Raw genomic sequence first — 20,389 nt, forward strand, 5'->3', positions numbered from 1 at the left:
AATAAACCATGACCGATACAAGAATCTAAGGCACCAGGCAGCTTACTTCAGCATCTACGTGAATTATGGCACTGCTGTACACTGGAACAGCATGGCACTGAGCTTAACAAAGTCCGGTCACTACAGACTTGGGAAGAAGCAGCTTTAGTTGAATGCTACACTGAAAGATATACTGAGTTGGTTTCTTCTTCTAGAGAGGCTTTATATCAATTTCTGATGAAATGTGCTTCCAAAGGTGACACCTGACAAGTACCTTTGCTGCTTGACAAAGTAAGAAATCACTTCCCTTCTATCTCAAAAGGATGAAATGAGCAACCTTGAACACTAATAGAGCCTGACCCAGCCTAGTCACACACAACAAAAGTTTTCTGCACCTCCTTTACCTGCCTGATGGTCTAACAGAACTTCTATTTCAATGGAGAGGATAAACAATCTGCAAGGATTAATAGTCAGCATTTGCAAGTGAGAAGAATCTAAGGAAAACCAAGACCATTTGTTTTACATCTGTGTCACAATATTCTCAAGACTGTCATTATAATATTGGTTTTATCTTTGCATGCCAAGAAAATGTACTTTTTCAAATCTGACAATATATCAGAATCTTAAAACCTCTGAATTCAGCTCATCTCCTTTCTTAAATAACTTGATGTTGTATAAGTCTAAGCTCTACATATTATTTATCTAATTTTAACAGTATTCTGTTTCAACTCAAGGCCATTGTTTGACACACTAACACTGGTCATACAAACAATCATGGTCTATTTTCTTTATCTGAAAACAATAAACACTTTTTAATGTTTTAAGAGACTAACTATGTTTCATCACAAAAGAATTGCCAATATTTTATCTATATCTAGAAAATGCATACACAGTATTGACTGCTCACATTAGTAGCTACATAAGGTCATTCATCTGAAATTATCTTTAGTGAATGTGCTGTATCCTATTCATATAGATGCTCTTTTGAGTGGAAAACAATAAAACAGTTTATTTAACAGGATGAACATTAAGATACTCACGGGAGCATGTGGCAGTTTGCCATTCTAGACACTGTCCATATGGGAAGGAGATTATATAGGCATTTGAGTCAACACATCGTTTTGTACTGCTACACCACATACATTCCATACCATTACTTGTGCAGTTAGAACATGTTGTTCGCAGGGAGCATGGCTTTTTGCAGGGCCTGGCATTCTGGTTGGGACTGACTGTAAAAAAAACAAACATTTATAATATGGAACACAAGTTCAACCTCTTTTTTCTTTAATCATATATTCCATTAGAAAAATCCTTGTTAAAGTGAAAGTGGTTGCTTCCTTTAGTAGCTATACATAATTTCTTCCAAACTTATGTTGCAGTATAAAAATACCATATTTTATAAAAAATATTAGTAATACTCAGCATGAGTCATACTATAACTCCATGAGTCCATTTAAAAATTTTCACAGCAGCTTTATCTATATACCGAAATAAGAAATTTAATATTCATTGACTAGTAATGTCAGTTACTTGCATATACATGACACTAAATACATCTTAAACTTCCATAACAAGTACAGGGTCTGTCATTCTCCCCAGTTTAACTGTGTATAAGCAACAAATACTCTACTTATGTCTTATCCTCTAAAATTTTGCCTTACAGTGTACATAGTCACTGGAATCCAAAGGGAAAAAAACAAAAGTAAAAATGTTGAATGCAAAACAGACTTCTGTTTGTTTGGGGTTTTAGGGTTTTTTTGTTTGTTTCTTCTCCTCTACTAGGTACTACATTCTGATTAGGATAACAGTAGACGTTATCTCAAAAAGTCAAAAAACACAAGAAGAACTTGAATACCCTAACTCCTGATTTTTGTCTTGAAAGTAGTGTAGAAGAAGAGGGGTATAAGTAATTCTTAGGTAGGAACACAAAAATATATATAACACTATATTGTCCATACAGAAGCAACTTGTGAAACATTGGAATCAGGCCCTCCTATGTATTGCCATGTTTTTGTATATTATTGATTCATATTCAATACCAGTTAAGTTCTCAAGCCATTCTTTAACTGCTAATATAGTACACCAAATCACTTAAACAAGGGTGTTCCTGGACTTGACCTACTATGCATGTATTCAAGCTGTGGCTTGCAATTACTTAGAAAAAAAAAAAGAAAAAAACTAACAAAAAGCAGCTGAACTATGAAAGTATTCTCACATGGCTGAAGTACTTCGACCTCTATTCTTTGAAGCACCTCAAGAACAATAAAAAACCTAAACCAAGACACCAGTAACAGATGCATATGATGTTGATTTAATTATAAAATACTGCATCTTAATAATGTCCTTTGTGTTCCACCTAGTGTATCATTTACACTTTGAGATGTCTCTTCCATTGTGACTGTATCTTCTATTATTCTGAGAAACATCTGGTAAATAATTAACTGTTAACTCAAATTAAGAACACTGTGAAAGATTATAGGAAATATAGATGGCAGTAGCAACACACGTACAATATAAATTTTGCAATTACATTCCTATTGGGAATCACTTATAAGAGAATAAATGATTGGTAAAATCAAGCTTTGGTTACGCAAGTTAACAACTCTGACAATTTCACAACAAAACCATTAGATCAATATGCAGTGTTCACAACACACCAACAATGCAGCTAATTTCCAGTTTTAGACAGACAATGCACAAAATAAATCTGAAGGGGAAATTTAAAGAATTTCATGTGCTCAAACTCACAGTTATGAAGAGAAACATGGGACAATTGGAGCATTAAAATGCTAATTTGAACTGTCAAGTAATCTTTATACACAAACAAGCCCAAAAGATGGAAACAAGAATTTTGGTTTTGTCAGCCTTTTAGACCATTAAAATGTTCACTGATGTTCAGCGAGATTCAGAAAGAAAACATCAGCCTTGTTGAACACCTCCACAGATGCTTTCATGCTACAATCACTGCTGTCACTACCACTGATTTAGGGGCAATTTATAAGACTTCTGGTGTAATGAAAACTAAGCCATGTCACAAATAAATTTTTGCTGCTTTAGGAATACTACTATTTCCTAAAATAAAGCTCCATATTTTTCAAAAATACAAAATTAATTTTTTTTTTAATTATTTAATCCAAATTGTCCAAAATCCTTCTTAGCCAAATGAAAACCCAAGCAGCTTGCTAATCATGACAGTAACAATAACTGAGTATAAGAGATTGCTTACCAACAGGTTTTTCACACACAAGACCATCTGCCATTGCAGTGCATGGATTCGCTTTCAGACCTGCCACCTCTGCTCTTTCTAGATATGCACAGAAGCCAGAGTCATTTGGCTCTCCAGGAAGCCACTGCAGAGTTGTATTTGTAAAAGGAGACATGTCATCCCATCCCCAGTAGGAGATGTTGATCTTGCGTAAACCTACCCAAGGTGAAATTTTCTATGAATCAGAATGAAACAAATGTGAGATAATTAGTTAAAATATAAATATTGGGGGGGGGGTTGGTTAAAACATTTCAAATAGCTCAGCAGCAACAACTTTACATTTTGAGAGAATTCACCATGTTCTTTTCTCACTTTACCATCTCAGTCAGTGTCCATACAGTTCTTATATTATTCTACCTTGACCCTTCCCCCCCCCCCAAAAAAAAAACAAAACCACGGTCTATATGCTTCTGTTCTATTAAAAATCTGTGTTTGTTCAAGTCTGATTACTATTATTTGATACAGAGACAGAAACCATGCCAAATGGCCATAATGAAATGTTTTGGATTTTTTTCCACTGGCTACTACACTGCTTACTAATTGCTAAGCCAATGTGGATAATAAAATACATACAACTTATGTGCAATACACAGAAATCAAAGTTCAGGAGAAAACAGGACAAATATTCCATCTCTAAAATCTGTATTGCTGATAGTGATCAACATCTTTCGGTAATTCAGAGACAAAGATGAAAATGCTGTTAAATACCATTAAATACACATTGAATACACATTTTTTATTGATTTATAAGGTATTAAAAAAACTAGTCTAGAAAACATAATAAGCGTGCATTCTTAAAAAAATATTTAGGATCTATCAGTAAAATTACATCACATTCTACTCAGTTTTATCATTTTGTGTTTATACAATTACCAAGAGAAAAAGCAAATTTTGAGGAATAAACGCCTTTGCCTGTTCCAGGATAAATCTACATACGTTTCTTGCTCCCATCACCGTAAAAATCTCAAGATACCAAAACCAAATACATTTCCTTATGTAAACTCCAGGCAGTCAGTTTTCCCTAACCACAGTTTAAACATAAGTAACAGAGATGTAGAGAGAATATGGGCTGTGACAGGTATGTGGTGGTAGGTGTGTACCAGCGCACCAAGCAACACAGCTGCCTGCATCAGGCAAAGGTCAGATGCTGTCAGCTCCAAAGCAGAGATGTTGACTTGATTGTGAATTAGTTTCTCAAATGATTTAATATACAGGCCACGGTAGTTAAAAGACAACAGTATACCTAAAGGGCGCCTGCTGCATATCAAGATCTATGTGCTATTTCACAAGTGAACCAAGAATCACTGCCATCATCTCTCAGAGAGATCTTTCATCTTTGATCTCACATCTTTATTTGGCTACTCAGGTTCAATCCATGGCTGAAAAATCTTTCAGAGCTCCTAAATCTACACGGGCTCAGAGCACTCCTCTTTCTCCCCTGCCTCATTAGACCAAACTGAAATATGAAAGATTATTAATTTTGCTTCAGAAACACAATGGTAACTACTTTTAAAAAACATCAGTAGGTACATAATCTATATTCCTGACCTCCTTAAAATGTACTCCCTATGCTCTCTTCTTCTTCTTCTGTCCTATCAGTTGGGAGAAGGATCAAAAAAAAAATTGTTACAGCAACTAACAGACAGATGCAAGAACAAACTTAAATAAACCAGCAAATGACTAAGAAATATTCCATTCCATATGTAGTGATGCACTCTGGAAACCACAACAAGAACATCCAGAAAAAATGCCACCACTCACTCTTGTGGTTTACTTCTGTATTTACTTCATAACTTCATTGATACCCCAGGTGACCAACCTTCCAGGTATCTGTGAGCTCCCATGTTCTGGATAATACAAAGAACATGATGCAGGCAGTAAAAGCAGAACTTTGGCATCATGAAAGGGGTAGATAATACATCTGTTGTCTTATTTGTTATTTAGCTGCCTAGATTCCTGTATGTGTGTGTGGTCCACACGCATCAGAAAATCTTAGATATTTATGCGTCTCTAGACATCTCTCTAGAATGTTAAGCATGCACACCAGGCCTGTATAAAAAATGTCAATGGCTTAGGCAGAATAAATTGCTGATAAGCACAGACCTAAAACAACCCTAAATGCCTACTTTGGGGCTGAGGAATTCTAGCCAATAGTACCTTCAACGTATTACTGACTGTTTCGATTGCACTGCCAAATAATTTGGCCTCAGCATCTGTATATTGAAAACAGAGATCCTATTCCAGCTATGGCAAAAAGCATGTCAGGCCAATAACGACAGCTGACAGTGCAGCAGTGACATTTGGAGAAAAATTCTTCTTTGAGTAGGAGAGTGTCTCAGAACCCCTTTAATGATGACAAAGTCCCAGGGAGGATCAAGAAGGGCAGAACAGCCTTATGACACAAAAGCAGCACCCCTGAAATGAAAAACCTCTAGTAAAGGCAACACATATAGTCATCATCATTCTTAATAGCTGTAATATCTGGACAACTTACAGTCATCATGACAGATATCTCAAATTCCATATGTATCATGTCTGGCTCTTTGCTAGTGTAACACATCAAAATATAGGCCTGAACACTGATTAGCCTGTTATCAAATACACACTATTGAAGCTACTGCCTTGCAGGCTCACTTACGCTGCTCTGGGCATGTTGCTAGGATGCCAAAAACAGATTATCTAAAACATTTTTTTTTAATGTCTGATTAAAATGTGGTTAATAGCTGAGAAGTAGGCCACCAAAATGCTCCAAGGACATGGTTAAAGCACATATTCAATTATGTGCCATTATTTCCATGATGTGATGGACTGCAGCTGAAGACTGCTGGTGGTAGCAGAGATTGCATGGTGGTATCACAAAAGCTTATCAACAAAAATAACTGTTGCTGCACTGCATGAAAGCCAACAGGAAAAAACAAATAGTGAATAGAGAATTCAGGAAGTTCCACCTATGACACCTGCAGCCACCAGTGTGCTGTGACTATCAAACTAATTTCTTCACCAAAAAAAGCATTAATCTAGTCCTTATCTCTCAAATTGATGACAGATTCAGTCATAATAGCTAGGAGTCTCAAAGTACTTGAAGCAACTGAGAGACTTCAAAGGTGCTGAATGAGAATGCCAATCCAGTTTCTTCTTCAGACTTAAAAAATAATGACTTGAACAACCTTCACTTGAACTCTGTGGTTGTTTCATTTAATGTAAAATGAATGTAGGAAATAGATTCCTTTACTTTGAATACCTTGCCAAATATGCTTCTGAAGAGGATCAGATGGGAAGGAAACCAGACTGCCTGTTCTCTGTACCCAGAACTCACTGATGTAAGATTCTAGTTTCCAGGCCTCTTGAAAAATGTTATCAAACCAGGTGGGTGAAAAATACCATACAAATCAACTTCACTTCAGAAAAACATTGCTGACATGAAATCAGACCCAAACATGTCTAATTTTTTCTTCTGAAGAATATCAGCTTCTTTATTGGAAGGTCAGATGATGTTTGCTCAACATGTAAGTGGGAAGAAAGTTACTCCTCAAAGAGTTCTGAACACTTGTTCTTTCTTTCTCAAGGCCTTGATGAATGTATACGCTCAAGAAAAGAATGTATAGACTCTAAAAAAACACAACTGAAAAACCTATCTTATCCTCACTGTATTTGGCATTTACTAAGTTGTTTAGATTCAAAGTTGAAGAGGAACCTGCTACTCCATCAGAATCAGTTTCTTTTCTATCCCTAGGAAGGAAGAAAAGCTCCAACACACATGTAAATGCATGCAAATGTGAACATGCACACATGCAAGAACTTGTCAGTAAACAATGACATGACCTGGTTCAGGAAATTATTCTTATTCAAGACACCTTTGTCTCACCACAGCAGGGCTGTCCTGCTGTGTAGCTTATTGCTAGGGAGCCAGACAGCAAGTGAAAATGTATTGAAACTTTTTCTAAGTGATTTGACTGTGCCTATCTCAGTTCTTCAAGCTGACTATTATAGCATCTACTGTATGCCACAGTCTTCCTGGGTGCTTTAAAGTAGTCCACATTAGCTGGAGTTAGTCCACCATGGACAGAAGTGAGTGAGAACTCCAAAACCATGTGGTGCCTACCACTACTAGAATTTTCCTTTTATGCCAAATGCATAATCATCATGTGCTGCACTGATAAGGAGGCAACAATGTCATCTGGTGACCTCCACTGTCTAAGCTCAGCAGGATCCACTCCAGCTCTTGCCTCCTAGCAGAATCTGATTTTTGGCAAGCCTGATATCTTTTTCTAGAAGTTAAAGATTTTAATGAGAGCTACCTCCTCCTCCATTGCTCTGAAATAGAAATGGTAGGGAGTGTTTGCTGTCTCTAGAGAAGGTATAAGAATTCCTTAATGCAAAGTACACTCTGAAATTCTCTAGCTTTCAAAAAAAGCAATAAGAAAACCAGTAAGACCAGCAATACCTCCCACTTTGTTGACATTATAAAACCTAACCTTATTTCAACTGAAATTGTTTTCTAGCTATAAGTTAATTGTCATGTTTCTTTTAATAAAGTGGGGTTTTAATCAGGCAAAAGAAAACAACAGTTGGAAAAATTTAGTAATTAAAGTAACGGCACTTCATATTTTTATATATTAGCTATCAAAACATTTCTTTATTTGAAGTCTTCACTTCCCTAATACTTGAGCCTTATTACCTGCTACTACTGCTATTCATAAGTAATGGAAAAGCTTCTGTTTTGCACAGACATGAGACTAACCATTTGCTTTGAATCATAATCCTAAATTTGAATTGCTTAACCAAGATTCTCAATTGTATCTAGGGAATGATCTATTTATGCCTCTTAAATTTTGTAACTTTTAAATGCCATTATCTTTTTAACTCATGACTTACCATCACTTTGGACATTAGCAATCAACATTTTTGTTCCAATTTAAAATTGTTAGAGCTAAAAGCTGCATTTCATCTACATCATGATACATCCACAAAGTCACCAATACAAATTACAGATTTTTGACTAAATAATAGAGATAATTATTCCTTATAGGATTTAGGAAAAATTTCAATTACATTATTGATTTCTATGTGAAATGGTGAAATTCATAAAACTTTGCCTTAATAATTTTTCCTTCATATGGGAAGACGGAGGGGTAGGGAGGAAACAGTGGCTCATAGGAGCAAATATGAATTCCAATATACTATTTTTCTATTTTTATTCAACGTGTATAGGCCAGAATTTGTTTAAATATGATTATAAAATACCACTGCTCATATTCTGGCTCTTCAAACTGAGACAAATTTCCTGAAATACTATCTCTCACCATATTCTGAAAAATTGTATGTACTTTCAAATGTTCATGGGAGAATTTTTTTTTTAAATCAGGTTCCAAAGTATATCTATGAAAACTCCTGTTATACATTATATACAATTATTTTTAAAACAAACAACAACAACCGAGCTTACTCAATTGCATTCTAGATAAGTTATCAGTTAAAAAAAAAAAATAGAGGAAATACTCAGAAATTATCAAAGTAAAATTTCACAGTGAAGCAAAACAATGCAATACACAGCACATGGCCAAATCTATCTTGGGAAAGCTTGTAACGGTCCTCTACTAACATTGCACTGGAGGATACAATCAGATATGTCTTGAGAATTACTCCATAGCTTTATCCCAAGAGAATATTTAAAATTTAGAACCATTCTCTACAATATGTTTCTCCTATCATCTGTTTTTTTAAAGGCCAGTTTTTAGAACTCACAGGCCACCTTAGAAGCCATATACTTGTGCTTGCCATGCAAGTAGTCATGTTTTATCTATTTTTATAGAACAATTTTTTATAACACTGATAACAAGTTGACAGAAACCCTTTAAAGTGAGAAATCAACCTCTATGTTAACTTAGAAAATATTTAGGAATTATTAAAATCTGAAACAAATTGCTGGACAAGGCTTTATTTTCATCTGACAGAAGAGCAAAATTGCAATTAACTGATGCATACCAATTGAATCTCATTGTGTCCTCCTATCTACAGTCATATTTAAGTGAACGTAAGGCAAGTTTTTAACCATTACAGGAATCTATTAAACACTGATCTCTAACAGCTCCAAAAATGAGTTGTTCTCTTATTCTAAACCACCCAATTTTAATTTTCAATTGTGTAACCTTAACTAGAGAGCTGATACTTCATGTTAAATCCATTGTTTACTTAGATTTAAGTCAGACTAAGTTGCTTTGAGATCTACAGTGAATGTGACCATTTATAGTCATGACACATTGTTCAGGCACTACTGCTGCCTCAGCACTAATTTAATGAGAGCTGAATCATTTGCAGATGAGTGAAGTGAACAAGTCTACCTTTACTGAATAGACAATTACTACTGAGGCTCAAAATTCTCCTGTTTCTTAATTATGTATGTTGCTAAGAAATTATGTATCTCTTTCATAAATTTATCCCCACCTTTATTTAAATTCCTTTAATTTTGGACCTTAAATTGCCCTGGAAGTGTATGATACATTTCTGACTCATTTTCTAATGTGTGCATCGCAATATGTTACTACCAAACTTCAACAAAGTTTTCAAGAATCATTTGGACTCCTTGATTTCTAGGAACATAGTTGCTCTAGGAAGAAGCATACAATTAAACTTTGAAAATACAGTGGCCCCTTAGTGCTTACATTTCCACAACACTGACAATTTTGAGAAGGGCTTGCAGTTAGCTTGCCTTTTTTTCTGCATCATTATGAACAAAAAAACTGCTTACTGAAAGTAAGATCCATATGAATAGAAAACATCCATTCTATTTAGTACTTCATTGCTTGTTTCCTATTCTTTAACTATACATCAATTCTAACTATGCTAGATACCTGCACATTTCCTATTTTGTACATATTTACCTAGTGAATGACACATTATAAGCAGAGGAAGAAATATTAATGGTTTTTAATTGTTTCAGTATCTATTTAGACACAAATGATGAAATCTAGATATATTTAGTAGTAGAAGTCATGCATTAGGTCATAAGAACACTTATTTGTCCTACTTTCTTCAAATTTTGCTGTTATGGCAATAATCTCAAACACATGTAAAATCTGGCAAACCAAAAATACTACAACTTCCCCAGTTTCCATCTACACAGATTATAGCCAGTATTCCAGTGGGACTTTTGCTTAGATACTCTTGAGTTTTGTACTTTATAGGGGACAATTTTGGAGGAAATTCAGGTTTCCTTCTCAGTCATCCAAAGCTGGTTGAGAGCTCCCCACTTCCTGAAAGTAGGAAGACAGTTAGAAATGAACTAATGGACAGTCAGTGTAACAACTCTAATACAGAGACAAAGTGATGAAATCATTAGACTTCCAAAACTACAATAGTAAAGTGGGACTAGAAACTGTAGTAAGGAGACTAATTAAAAAAAAAAAAAAAAAAGTAGATGTCAGCTTCACTACAACCAAACATGATAAACCCACAAAAACATACAGACCTCTGAGCATACTTTGAGCTACCAGAGAATAACATTGCCATGCAAAGCTCACTAATTGACTGCAACTTACACTCAAGTGTAATTTATAAAGGATGCCTAGCTCTGCAAAGAGTGAGATAAAGGAAAAGTTACAGTTTACAAAATGAAAGGCATTGTTTAAAATTGTTCTCATCTTTCTTTATGCATACTACACCAAAACGAAATCTTCTCAGAATTTATTGCATACTAACACAGAAATTATTATTTTTAGTTAAATCCCACAGTTGTGAGCAAATTCCCAAGAGAACTAATTGCACTTTTAAGTGAACATACAATATTTTAATAGTGGCAAGAACAATTAATTAAATTCATATTGACCTTTAATCTACTTTGCAGAAAAACTCCAATCTTCCATTTTATAAAATTCTGCTTACAAGTTGAGTAAAACAGCAGAGAAGAAAAAATACCATGCCATTTTGCTTTAGTACAGGAATCTGCAGTCTATCCATTGTGTTTATTTTGTCATTCTCTTAAAGAATTTTTTTTCAATGAAAAATACAAATTAAATTATTAGTAATAGTTTTAGAAAACATCTGCACATTCAATAGCATTTTGATTTCATACTAAAATGGTCTTTGTTTTCTCATTTTCTATAGTACCAAACAATCTCCTTATCCTTTAAGAAGAGGCAATGTATTGATTTCCAATACACTATTGGAATTAAGAGAAATTATTGCTACACAATGAGGTCTGGACAGGATGTGGCAGCCTCTTGCCTCTGAATCTTTCCAAAGCATCAGTGTTTTATATTATTCTAAACATGATGAAGAAATTGTCCTAAATCTGTCCTAGAACAAGGCCTTTGTGTATTAGAGAACAATCTACAAAGTCCCACATTGCTTCTATGAACAATACAGAATTTTTAAGTCCTTCCAGGCTGTAGTATTTACTGACATTATTATAACAGTTTGTAAAATATACAGCAGTTAAAGCTTTTTCTTTTCTCGGTATAATAGCAAATAAAGCAGACATAAAAACAGATCCATATTCTTATTTCCAAATGTTGCTCTGACACATTCACTAATCCTGAAAGCTTTTGTTTCACATAGGCAAAATAGTTTAAAGCCTTTGATATCAACTACACAAGTCAAACACCACCATAGATAATAAAGATTAAAGGCATAGTGTACACTTTACAGTTGCTGACTACATTTGTGAACTCCACACCACCATCTGTTACAAAAACAAGCCATCTGAAATGAAATCTCACTCCTTAAATCATTATGATTGCAGTTTAAGAGGAAAAGGCAGACAAAAGAAAGTCAAGAAGTTTCAGAGAGCCTCTGTCACACCTGATAAGACATCTAGGCTGCCTTACACAGAATAAATGTAACTGGACAGACAGATACAAATGAAAAAAAATTTTTTTTTTCCTAAATGCCACTGAAAACACCATGATAAGTCATGGTAGCATTTTCTTAGAGATTCTGATAACTAAATGATCGTTTAACCCGAGATATACTTTTTAAGTGCATACATTTGTCTACAATTGCATAAACTGTATGCAAGGTATCACAAATTTACATCACCACATTGGCTCAGGACATACTTCATTTAAATAAAGATATGCTCAGCAGGGTGTCACCCTGTAGATGTTCTAATCTCTGAAAAGTAAGAAAAATCTAGCTTCCAAACACTAAAAAAAGCTATTTCTCATCTACAACTCAAGCCAGTCAGGTAATATCAGTCATATCAATATTCTATCACACACTATTAGATGTTAAGGCCTCCTGTGCAGTATTTTAATAGAAATCAGGAAGGGGAGGGGAAAGGCAGCAAAACAACTAACTAGAGAAATCACTGTCATTTGTGGTTTTGTTATCTTGGTTTCAATTATATTTTCACCATGATCTCATATCAAATAGTGGACAGACAGAATGTGTTTCAAGGCTGCAGCAAGTACAATATCAAGGGAAATCCTCTGACAGAAGAATTACTTCTCTCTCTCCTTTATTAGCAAATAAGAGAAAACACGTCTTTCTTGTAAATAAATTTTGCTCCCTCCAGGTCCTACATGTATTAGGAAAAAAAAACAAACAAACAAAAAAAAAAGTTAAAGTACATAACCTATGTTTGCATCTCCTTCTTGAAATGGAACACTAAAAAGGGTGATATAGAATATTTTGATTCACAGTATATGTCCCTAAATTCTTGCATTCAGATTTAATATAACACAAAGGCAATCCTTAACTGCTGTTTCCTTCGTAGGCATCTCAATTCATCTGCAAAATAACAACTTCACAAATGACATACTAGCTTGATATAAGCTTTAATTATTTTTCATAAATATCTTCATTTTCCTGCAAATGTAAAATCCTTACCTACTTAAAAATTGGGGGTTTTATACAGATGAATAAATGCTGCATGTTCTACAAACCAAAATAAACACTTTTAAAAATGTCCTTTGCTGAGATCAACTGATTTGCTTGTAACAGAATCTTATTCTGCTAGAACATCCCATCTGAGTGTACACTGCTGGGTTTGACATCTTTTGAGCACGTTTCATATATGTGTACCAGTGATGTGGGTAGGCTTTCCAACAGTTTAAACACAGAAATCAGCATTTGAAAATTTAACTGCTAAAAACCTGAACCTGATCACCAATGGACAGGTAATTAATCTTCAACTTCCCTTCTTTCATCCCACAGTTAAATTAATATGGATGACTTTCGTAAGGACTATTCTGATGGCAGCTTCCTGTATTTGCCAGAGGCATGTAAGAGTTTTCAGCCCTCTCCCTCCCCCCCATCATCGCAGGGAATTTCCACATGCTTCACATACTAGTACAGCTCCTCTGTGACCCTTTGATCTCACATGCCAATTAAATAGGGAGCTAGAGTTTTCCGGAGAAGAATACATCTTTAGTACCTTCCTGTTCTCAACTGCTTGCAGATTAGCTACTTACCACCCAAAACTAATCCTGCGAGCAGTTTTATGGATACTAATATGAAAATCTGGATTTTTTCCTGTTACAGTGAAAATTATTTTGTCTTGTTTTGATTCCTGCTGTCATAGTGTATTGAAAAAGGCTGGGATTTCCCAGATCAGTGTTCTAGCCATTCTCTTGAGTCACATCTTGAAAATAAACAGTAACCTGTAACAGTTAAATCTGGTAAGGAGAAACACTGGGGAAATTGTGTGTCATTAGCTTTAAACATGGACTTCCTTAATACCCTACACACAACTTATATCAGTCTTTAGCACCACACTACATTTCTTTGAAGGCATAAACTTTCCCCTCTTTGGACAAATCCCTAAAATAGATTTCTCAAAGCTAATTTAATTCACATAAGCATCAATTACAATTACTCAAGTTACCTGAAGGGTATACTTCTGTATTTCATCCAGAACAAATTCCACTTCTTTTGAGGTTGTTAATGACGCAAGATTCCCACTTAAATTGTAGCAATACAGTTTGGCATTGTCATAGCTTTCACGACTAGAATTTATGCGGAGGCAGGCATCTCCAATATGACTCCATCCTTCCCCACACAGATGAGCTAGTGTAAAAAGCACAGAATTAATGCTGATTAGAAAAAACTTTAAAAACCTAAGTGTGTCTGAATTTTACCCTCCTGAGTTCATAATTCAAAAAACATCCCACAAGCAATTTCCTTTTTCATGTTACATAAATCCTAAAACACCAAGTAGTATCATATTGAATAATATATTCTTATGAAAGGAAACTTTTAACAGTTTATAAAATATTTATAAGGTATATGCTATGCTTCAGCATAACAATATCATTATGACACTATTTTTTCACTGTATTAAGATTTGAGTACAACTAAATATTAAAGATTACATTATGTACATAATTAATAGCACTTAAACCAATCCCTATACCTATATATTATATAAATTTCAATATCTGAAAACAACTGTGCTGGAACTAAGAGATCACTACTTTACCCTATCTTTGCCTTGTCATCCTATCTTTGCATTTAGATTTGCCTAAATACAAATGCAATCAGATTGATAGGAAATTCAGATAACATCTTAGAAAATATTTTCTATTCAACATAGTTCAGCATTATTCAGATTCAGATAACTATTAAAAGTCAAGTAGTTCAGACCAACTGTTGCAGTTAATCTTTACAAAGATTACACAAATGCAGCTTTAAACTGCACAGAACAAATCGATTAAAGTTATTTAATGAATAATTTATGTGAAAAAAAAAATGTGTACATTAACTTCATCTGGACATAAAGATCAAATGGTAAAGGTTCTGATATCTAGCTGCTTATATGTAGCTATGAATATGAATTACAGAATAAATATTATTTCAAAATGTTAACAGTCACCTTCTGAGAATATTTTCTATTAGCAGTTCAATATTCACTAATTTCATAGCATTACCAACATTAGACAATCAAGAAACTAGATCTTAGGCCCTATCTGCACAGAGAAACTGAAGTATAATTGAAGTATAATTTATAAGATAAAACCTCAGCTAGCAAAAGTAAGAGTGTCAGTGAATATGTAACAGTAAAGGACTCAGTATGGCAATTCAGCTCTGCACTCAGTGATGCCCGCAGGCTAGAACTCGTCACTGACTTGTGCAGAAGTACATGCCATTATGCTTTTGCTAATATTATTATATCTCCTAACAAGATTAAAGGTAGAATTGATATACCAATTCGTGATGTCATTACATCTGTGTTCACCTGTACAGGCACAGCCAGGCAAGCAGAGTCAGCACAAGTAAAACAAATCCAGGTTTAACTCATTGAACAAATATTCTTTGGCAAGAAGGGAGGAAATTTACTCCATTTTGAAGTGAACTATATAAAGCAGCATCATTGCCCCACAGCCCTTACCAGGTAGCGCCTGGCACTCCTGCTGCCGCTGGTCCCACTGACAGTTCAAGTGTAGCGAGCAGCTTTTGCAGCTGGTCAGTTTATTGCAGATCTGCTCATTCCTCACATGACATTTGGTGTAGTTTTTAACTGACTATAAAACAAACAAAACAGGATCTCAAACATATGTCAAACTATCAACAAACCAGAAGGCAAAACTGAAATACACAGCAGGTAGATTCCTCCTAGAAAAATAGCTAGCCAGCTAAAAGCTAGGTTGAATTTAAGCTAGATCCCCTATCAGTTGTAGAGACTACAAAATGCATCTATAGAGCTCAAATCATGCCTCTTGCCCTACACAACTAATTTTGAGTGGGTCAAACAATACTTTGAAGACATTGCTTCTCTACACAAAGCCCAGGAAGACCTTAAATAACTAAATTAAATCTCTTTCTTACATAGTTGAGGTATACACTCTCACTAAATTATTTCATCTTATGGAAGTTAAAACAAGCAAAATAATCAAACAAAACATTAAAAAATGACCGAAGATACAGGTGTAAAATAATCACACATCATTGACTGAAGGTTCAAGAATATTCTTTACTTTGTTTTTAATTTAGAATAAATGAAACAAAAATAGGAGCTATAGACCAGAGTCATAAAACACAAGAAGGATTTCTCAAAAGTTTCAATCATGCATTCCCACAGATTTGATTGCAAACCTGTATGTAACATAGCTAGTATAAAATTTACACAATCTACAGGAAACCATTTTGTCAAACAGAGACATAAAACCAGAAATAATATTCCTTTGGTACCTTAGTATTCAAGAAAAGGAGTAAACACTGATGGAATTTTTACTTGGGTTTCATGAGATGAGTTTTTTCCCTGAAAACTGAGGAGGCCTTCCTTTCCAAGTTAGGCATTTTGAATACAAATATTTTTCCCTCTGCATAGTACTTTTCATTAGGACATAATATTGATATCTTATTTAATAACCTGCCCCAAATCCTCAGCCAACTCATCATCTTACCCACAATACTGTCTTTACTAACTTAATTTCAAGGTAATAATTAAAATAAGTCCAAATTCAAGACAGCTTTATACTCACAGAACCACAGAATAGTTGAGGTTGGAAGGGACCTGTGGAGGTCATCTTGTCCAACCCTAACAACTCTCGTCTGCCTACATCAACAAAAGATTAATTCATAGTAGCAAAAATGGCTTCGATAGCAACTGTATGGTTTACATAACTTCATTTGCTTTCCTTTTTAATAGTCTTAGCACATCTAAAGGGGCAGTATGACAATACACAGTTGTTGGTCCTGGAATGATGACAATGATAGAGTATCAACCTACTGCAGTCACGAGGCAAGACAACCAGTCTTTTTTTTTAAAAGTCCTGAAATGCGATAGTTAACATGAATTTTCACTCACACAGGACCAGCTTCATTCCTGCTACAGAGCACTGCTGTTTAGGGATTTGTTTGTTGCCTTTGCTGGATCAGATGCCTATCAGTGAGCTTATTGTAAAACTTACTCTCTATTTTTCTGGTTTATACAAAAGGCTACTGTGAAGCAAAAAGAACGAGAGAAGCAGTTCTAGGAGAAGGCATCTACACCACAGCATGAAACAGAGCCATAGACAATGCCATAGGTAACAGAATGTATATCCAAGCCAATAAATGCATACAAACAGTAAAGCACAAAAAAAAACTTTGTTACAAACCTACATTTAGTTTCACTCAGTTATGAAGTATATTCACAAAACTGCTTGAGAGATTTTTTTTTTAAAGTGAATTTTAGAGCACAAGTAACTACCATCTGCTCATTTACAATACCTCAACTCATACTCACTTTTAACACTTCATGATGACATAATCAGAACCCTTAAGCATCCAGATCTTTAGTGATACTACATACAGATTACAATTTTCCAACTAAAGCAAGATATTTGATCTCTTACTTACTAATCCTGAAGCTTGTTGTGCACTGGTTATTTAATGTTTAAAATAAAATTCAAAGTACTAGTGACTATTCTGCAATAATGTTCTCTCTTGTATTCCCTTATTCCCAACACTTATTTCCCTTAAACCCAATTTAAATATTGCTTGCCTGAAAATATCATTAGTTCAGTGTAGATGTGAATCCAGTAGGTAATTCATATTAACACAGTATTAAGTTTATAACTTAAGCTAGCAAACCCAATGAAATTCAGAAATATGATGGCCCATCTGTTACTGAAGTTCTATATTGCTGTAGGATATTTCTAATGTTTACACAGCAAGGTATGAGTAAATCATGTTATATATAAAGCTTTCCACTTATGTCTGTTTTACTTATATTTTTTTCAGTACTGATCTTGATATGGTGGTGTACAGATGGACTTACGAACTGTAGTAATTGTCTGCATATCCACTGTAGAATGAAAATATTACAGTAGTTTACCTTAGAATTTCAGAAATTGCTATTAAATAATGTACCTCTCTCCTCCTCCTGGATTTTTCAGGTTAACAGTATAATCTTGTCTAGTTTGCCCAAACTATCTGTAAATTATTAACCTAATAGATTTGTTACTATTTCTCTGAAGCAACTCCCAAATCACAGTATTGGGCACTCCTTAGACTTAAAATTTTCTTTTTTTCCTCCAAGGTAAATTTGGTTCTATTCATAATTCTTTCTACTATTATATACATTTCCCCCTTAACTATTCTTTTAATTCCTTCACTGTAGGCTGATTGCTACGATTATTATTATTGTTATTAGTGTAGCATCCAAGATCTTCCATCATCAAAGAGGACATTAACTTTCTGGAAGCAGTGCAAGCATTACAAAAAGACAATGATTCTTGTCGTTAAGGCACTGTGTACAAGTATTTAACAATGTAGGACTATAGTTCTCTTTGAAGCATCCTTTAGTACACTATATCCCTCAGCAAGATGCTCTTTATCATACCCTTCATGGATTCTACAATGTTTCGTTTATGTTGCCACACTCAGATATAAAATACTTTTAAATCACATACCAATTCGGTCTGTATTTAAGTCACATCAAGTGTGGCGTTATTGTATTGCATGTGTGGAGACTGGCACACAAGAAATTCAGAGACTGTTACTGGAGATAAGGATGTGGTCAGTCACAGTTACAGAAGGAACATGTTCCCCTTGTAGGAACATGTCCCCCTTGTAACTTTTGAAAGCACTGGGGCATTCAAAAACGCAATACAGACTGGATGCAGAAATACTTCAGCTGTGCCTCTTCCCATCACAGTCTCTCCAAACAAGAAAATCACATGCACTCCTCTTGAAAAGACACATTGGAGGCCATACTCTGACCAATAAAGTATTGCATTCATATGCTATTGCCTGGTGTTCTTGATCCCAACTGACTAAGTGTTCTCAATTTATTCTGACCTCCCATACGTCTGATGTTTGTTACAGTAAAACATTAGGTATTTTAACAAGCTTAATGTGAATATTCAGAAAAGCTAAAATGGTATAAGAAAAGTGAGGTTTTTTCTGGTTTTTTTCCAAGCACTTGTATGGTTTTGAAAAGAAAAATTTTCTCTCGATCAACATTTTTCAAGTTTAGTATTATATTACTGCTGCATTTCAGGCCTTTAAAATACTTTTCTTAAGTAATATTGGAATAAGTTACTTTATTAGCAAGCTTTTAGTGTAGACAGTTAACATTTCTATAAAATAAAGGATTATAAGCCAACAGTGTAAACAACTAGTGAAGCATATTATTACAGCTACCCTATCTGAAATGATTACTTCAATTTTACTGTAGAGAAGTAAGACAACAAAAGGGGAGAAGGAAGCCATTTCTTGTTAAAACCTGAAGCACGGCTTTCAGGACTGCTGTTTGGATAACTGGAGTTAGGTGTGGACCCAGGAAATGGGAAGAGTTATTTTGATATAATGAATCAAAACCAATTTGTCTTGACTTTTCCCATGGTCTCCCAAAGAACAGGGTGAGTTGAGGGAATAGACAAAGACGTAGGTTGAAAAAAAAAAAAAAAACAGTAAAAAAAAAGACAGAGAAGGGAAAACCTTCAACACTCTTTAACATTATAAATATCAAAAAGAAGCAAACATATTGTCCAGTAACAACCTGCATGTGCAGATAAATATTTTTACATTTTTCAGCATACAAGTCTATCAGCACTTAAGCCAGTCACAAATCAAAGTGGAATGGTACATGTTCAAACCCAGCTCACCCTCCTCCTTCTCAAGCACATCACATAAAGGCTGACGAGCAGGAGGCATTCTAGTAATTTCAGGACTTTAATGCAATCACATTTTTTGACCGTGCCTACACGTGTCTGCAAAAATAACTTGATATACTGATACCCTTAAAAATTATTACTCTCAATACATTAACACTCTCTGCCACTTTATTAACCATTTTTTTGCTCCATTTCTAAAGAGCAAAAAAAGCCAACTGATATTTTTTTTACTCTAAAATTCTGGGTCTTTCTGGCCTTCCTCGGTAAAGGAAACTTTGCCTATTGTTGCAACTGGTCAGCCCTCATCAGTCATTTACTATTTTATTTGCCACAAGGTATAACAAGATTTTGCTTTCATGGCATGGCTCCTCCCTGACGAGCAGACCAATTCTTTGCTTCCTCTTCCATGCTACTCCTTCAAGAAAAATGACACCTTGTAGAAGTGCAGCAATTTAAAATTAAATTAATCTCTCCTTAAAACTTTTATTTTTTTGTAAAAACTGAAAGGTAAAATTTCAAAATTAACAGCTTTTCCTGAGAATATTTCCATTACAAATACATAAATAGTCAATTTTCTGAACAACACCATCAGCAAAGAAGTACC

General features: G+C 34.7%; 1 protein-coding gene across 10 annotated transcripts in view; it reads right to left on the minus strand.

The window, feature by feature from the left end:
• ATRNL1 (attractin like 1) overlaps positions 1–20,389 on the minus strand; it is a 519,346-nt gene that overhangs the window by 390,483 nt on the left and 108,474 nt on the right. For all 10 annotated transcript variants that reach the window (XM_032988565.2, XM_032988564.2, XM_032988569.2 and 7 more), the window contains exons 14-17: positions 15,573–15,705; positions 14,070–14,251; positions 3,206–3,419; positions 1,020–1,208 (exon numbers count right to left, since the gene is read on the minus strand). In XM_032988565.2, the coding sequence (XP_032844456.2) occupies positions 1,020–1,208; positions 3,206–3,419; positions 14,070–14,251; positions 15,573–15,705 (718 nt within the window). The remainder of the gene's footprint in view (positions 1–1,019; positions 1,209–3,205; positions 3,420–14,069; positions 14,252–15,572; positions 15,706–20,389) is intronic.

This window comes from Tyto alba, unplaced genomic scaffold (genome assembly GCF_018691265.1).
Source record: "Tyto alba isolate M040663 unplaced genomic scaffold, T.alba_DEE_v4.0 Super-Scaffold_1, whole genome shotgun sequence".
Taxonomy (NCBI): Eukaryota; Metazoa; Chordata; class Aves; order Strigiformes; family Tytonidae; genus Tyto; species Tyto alba.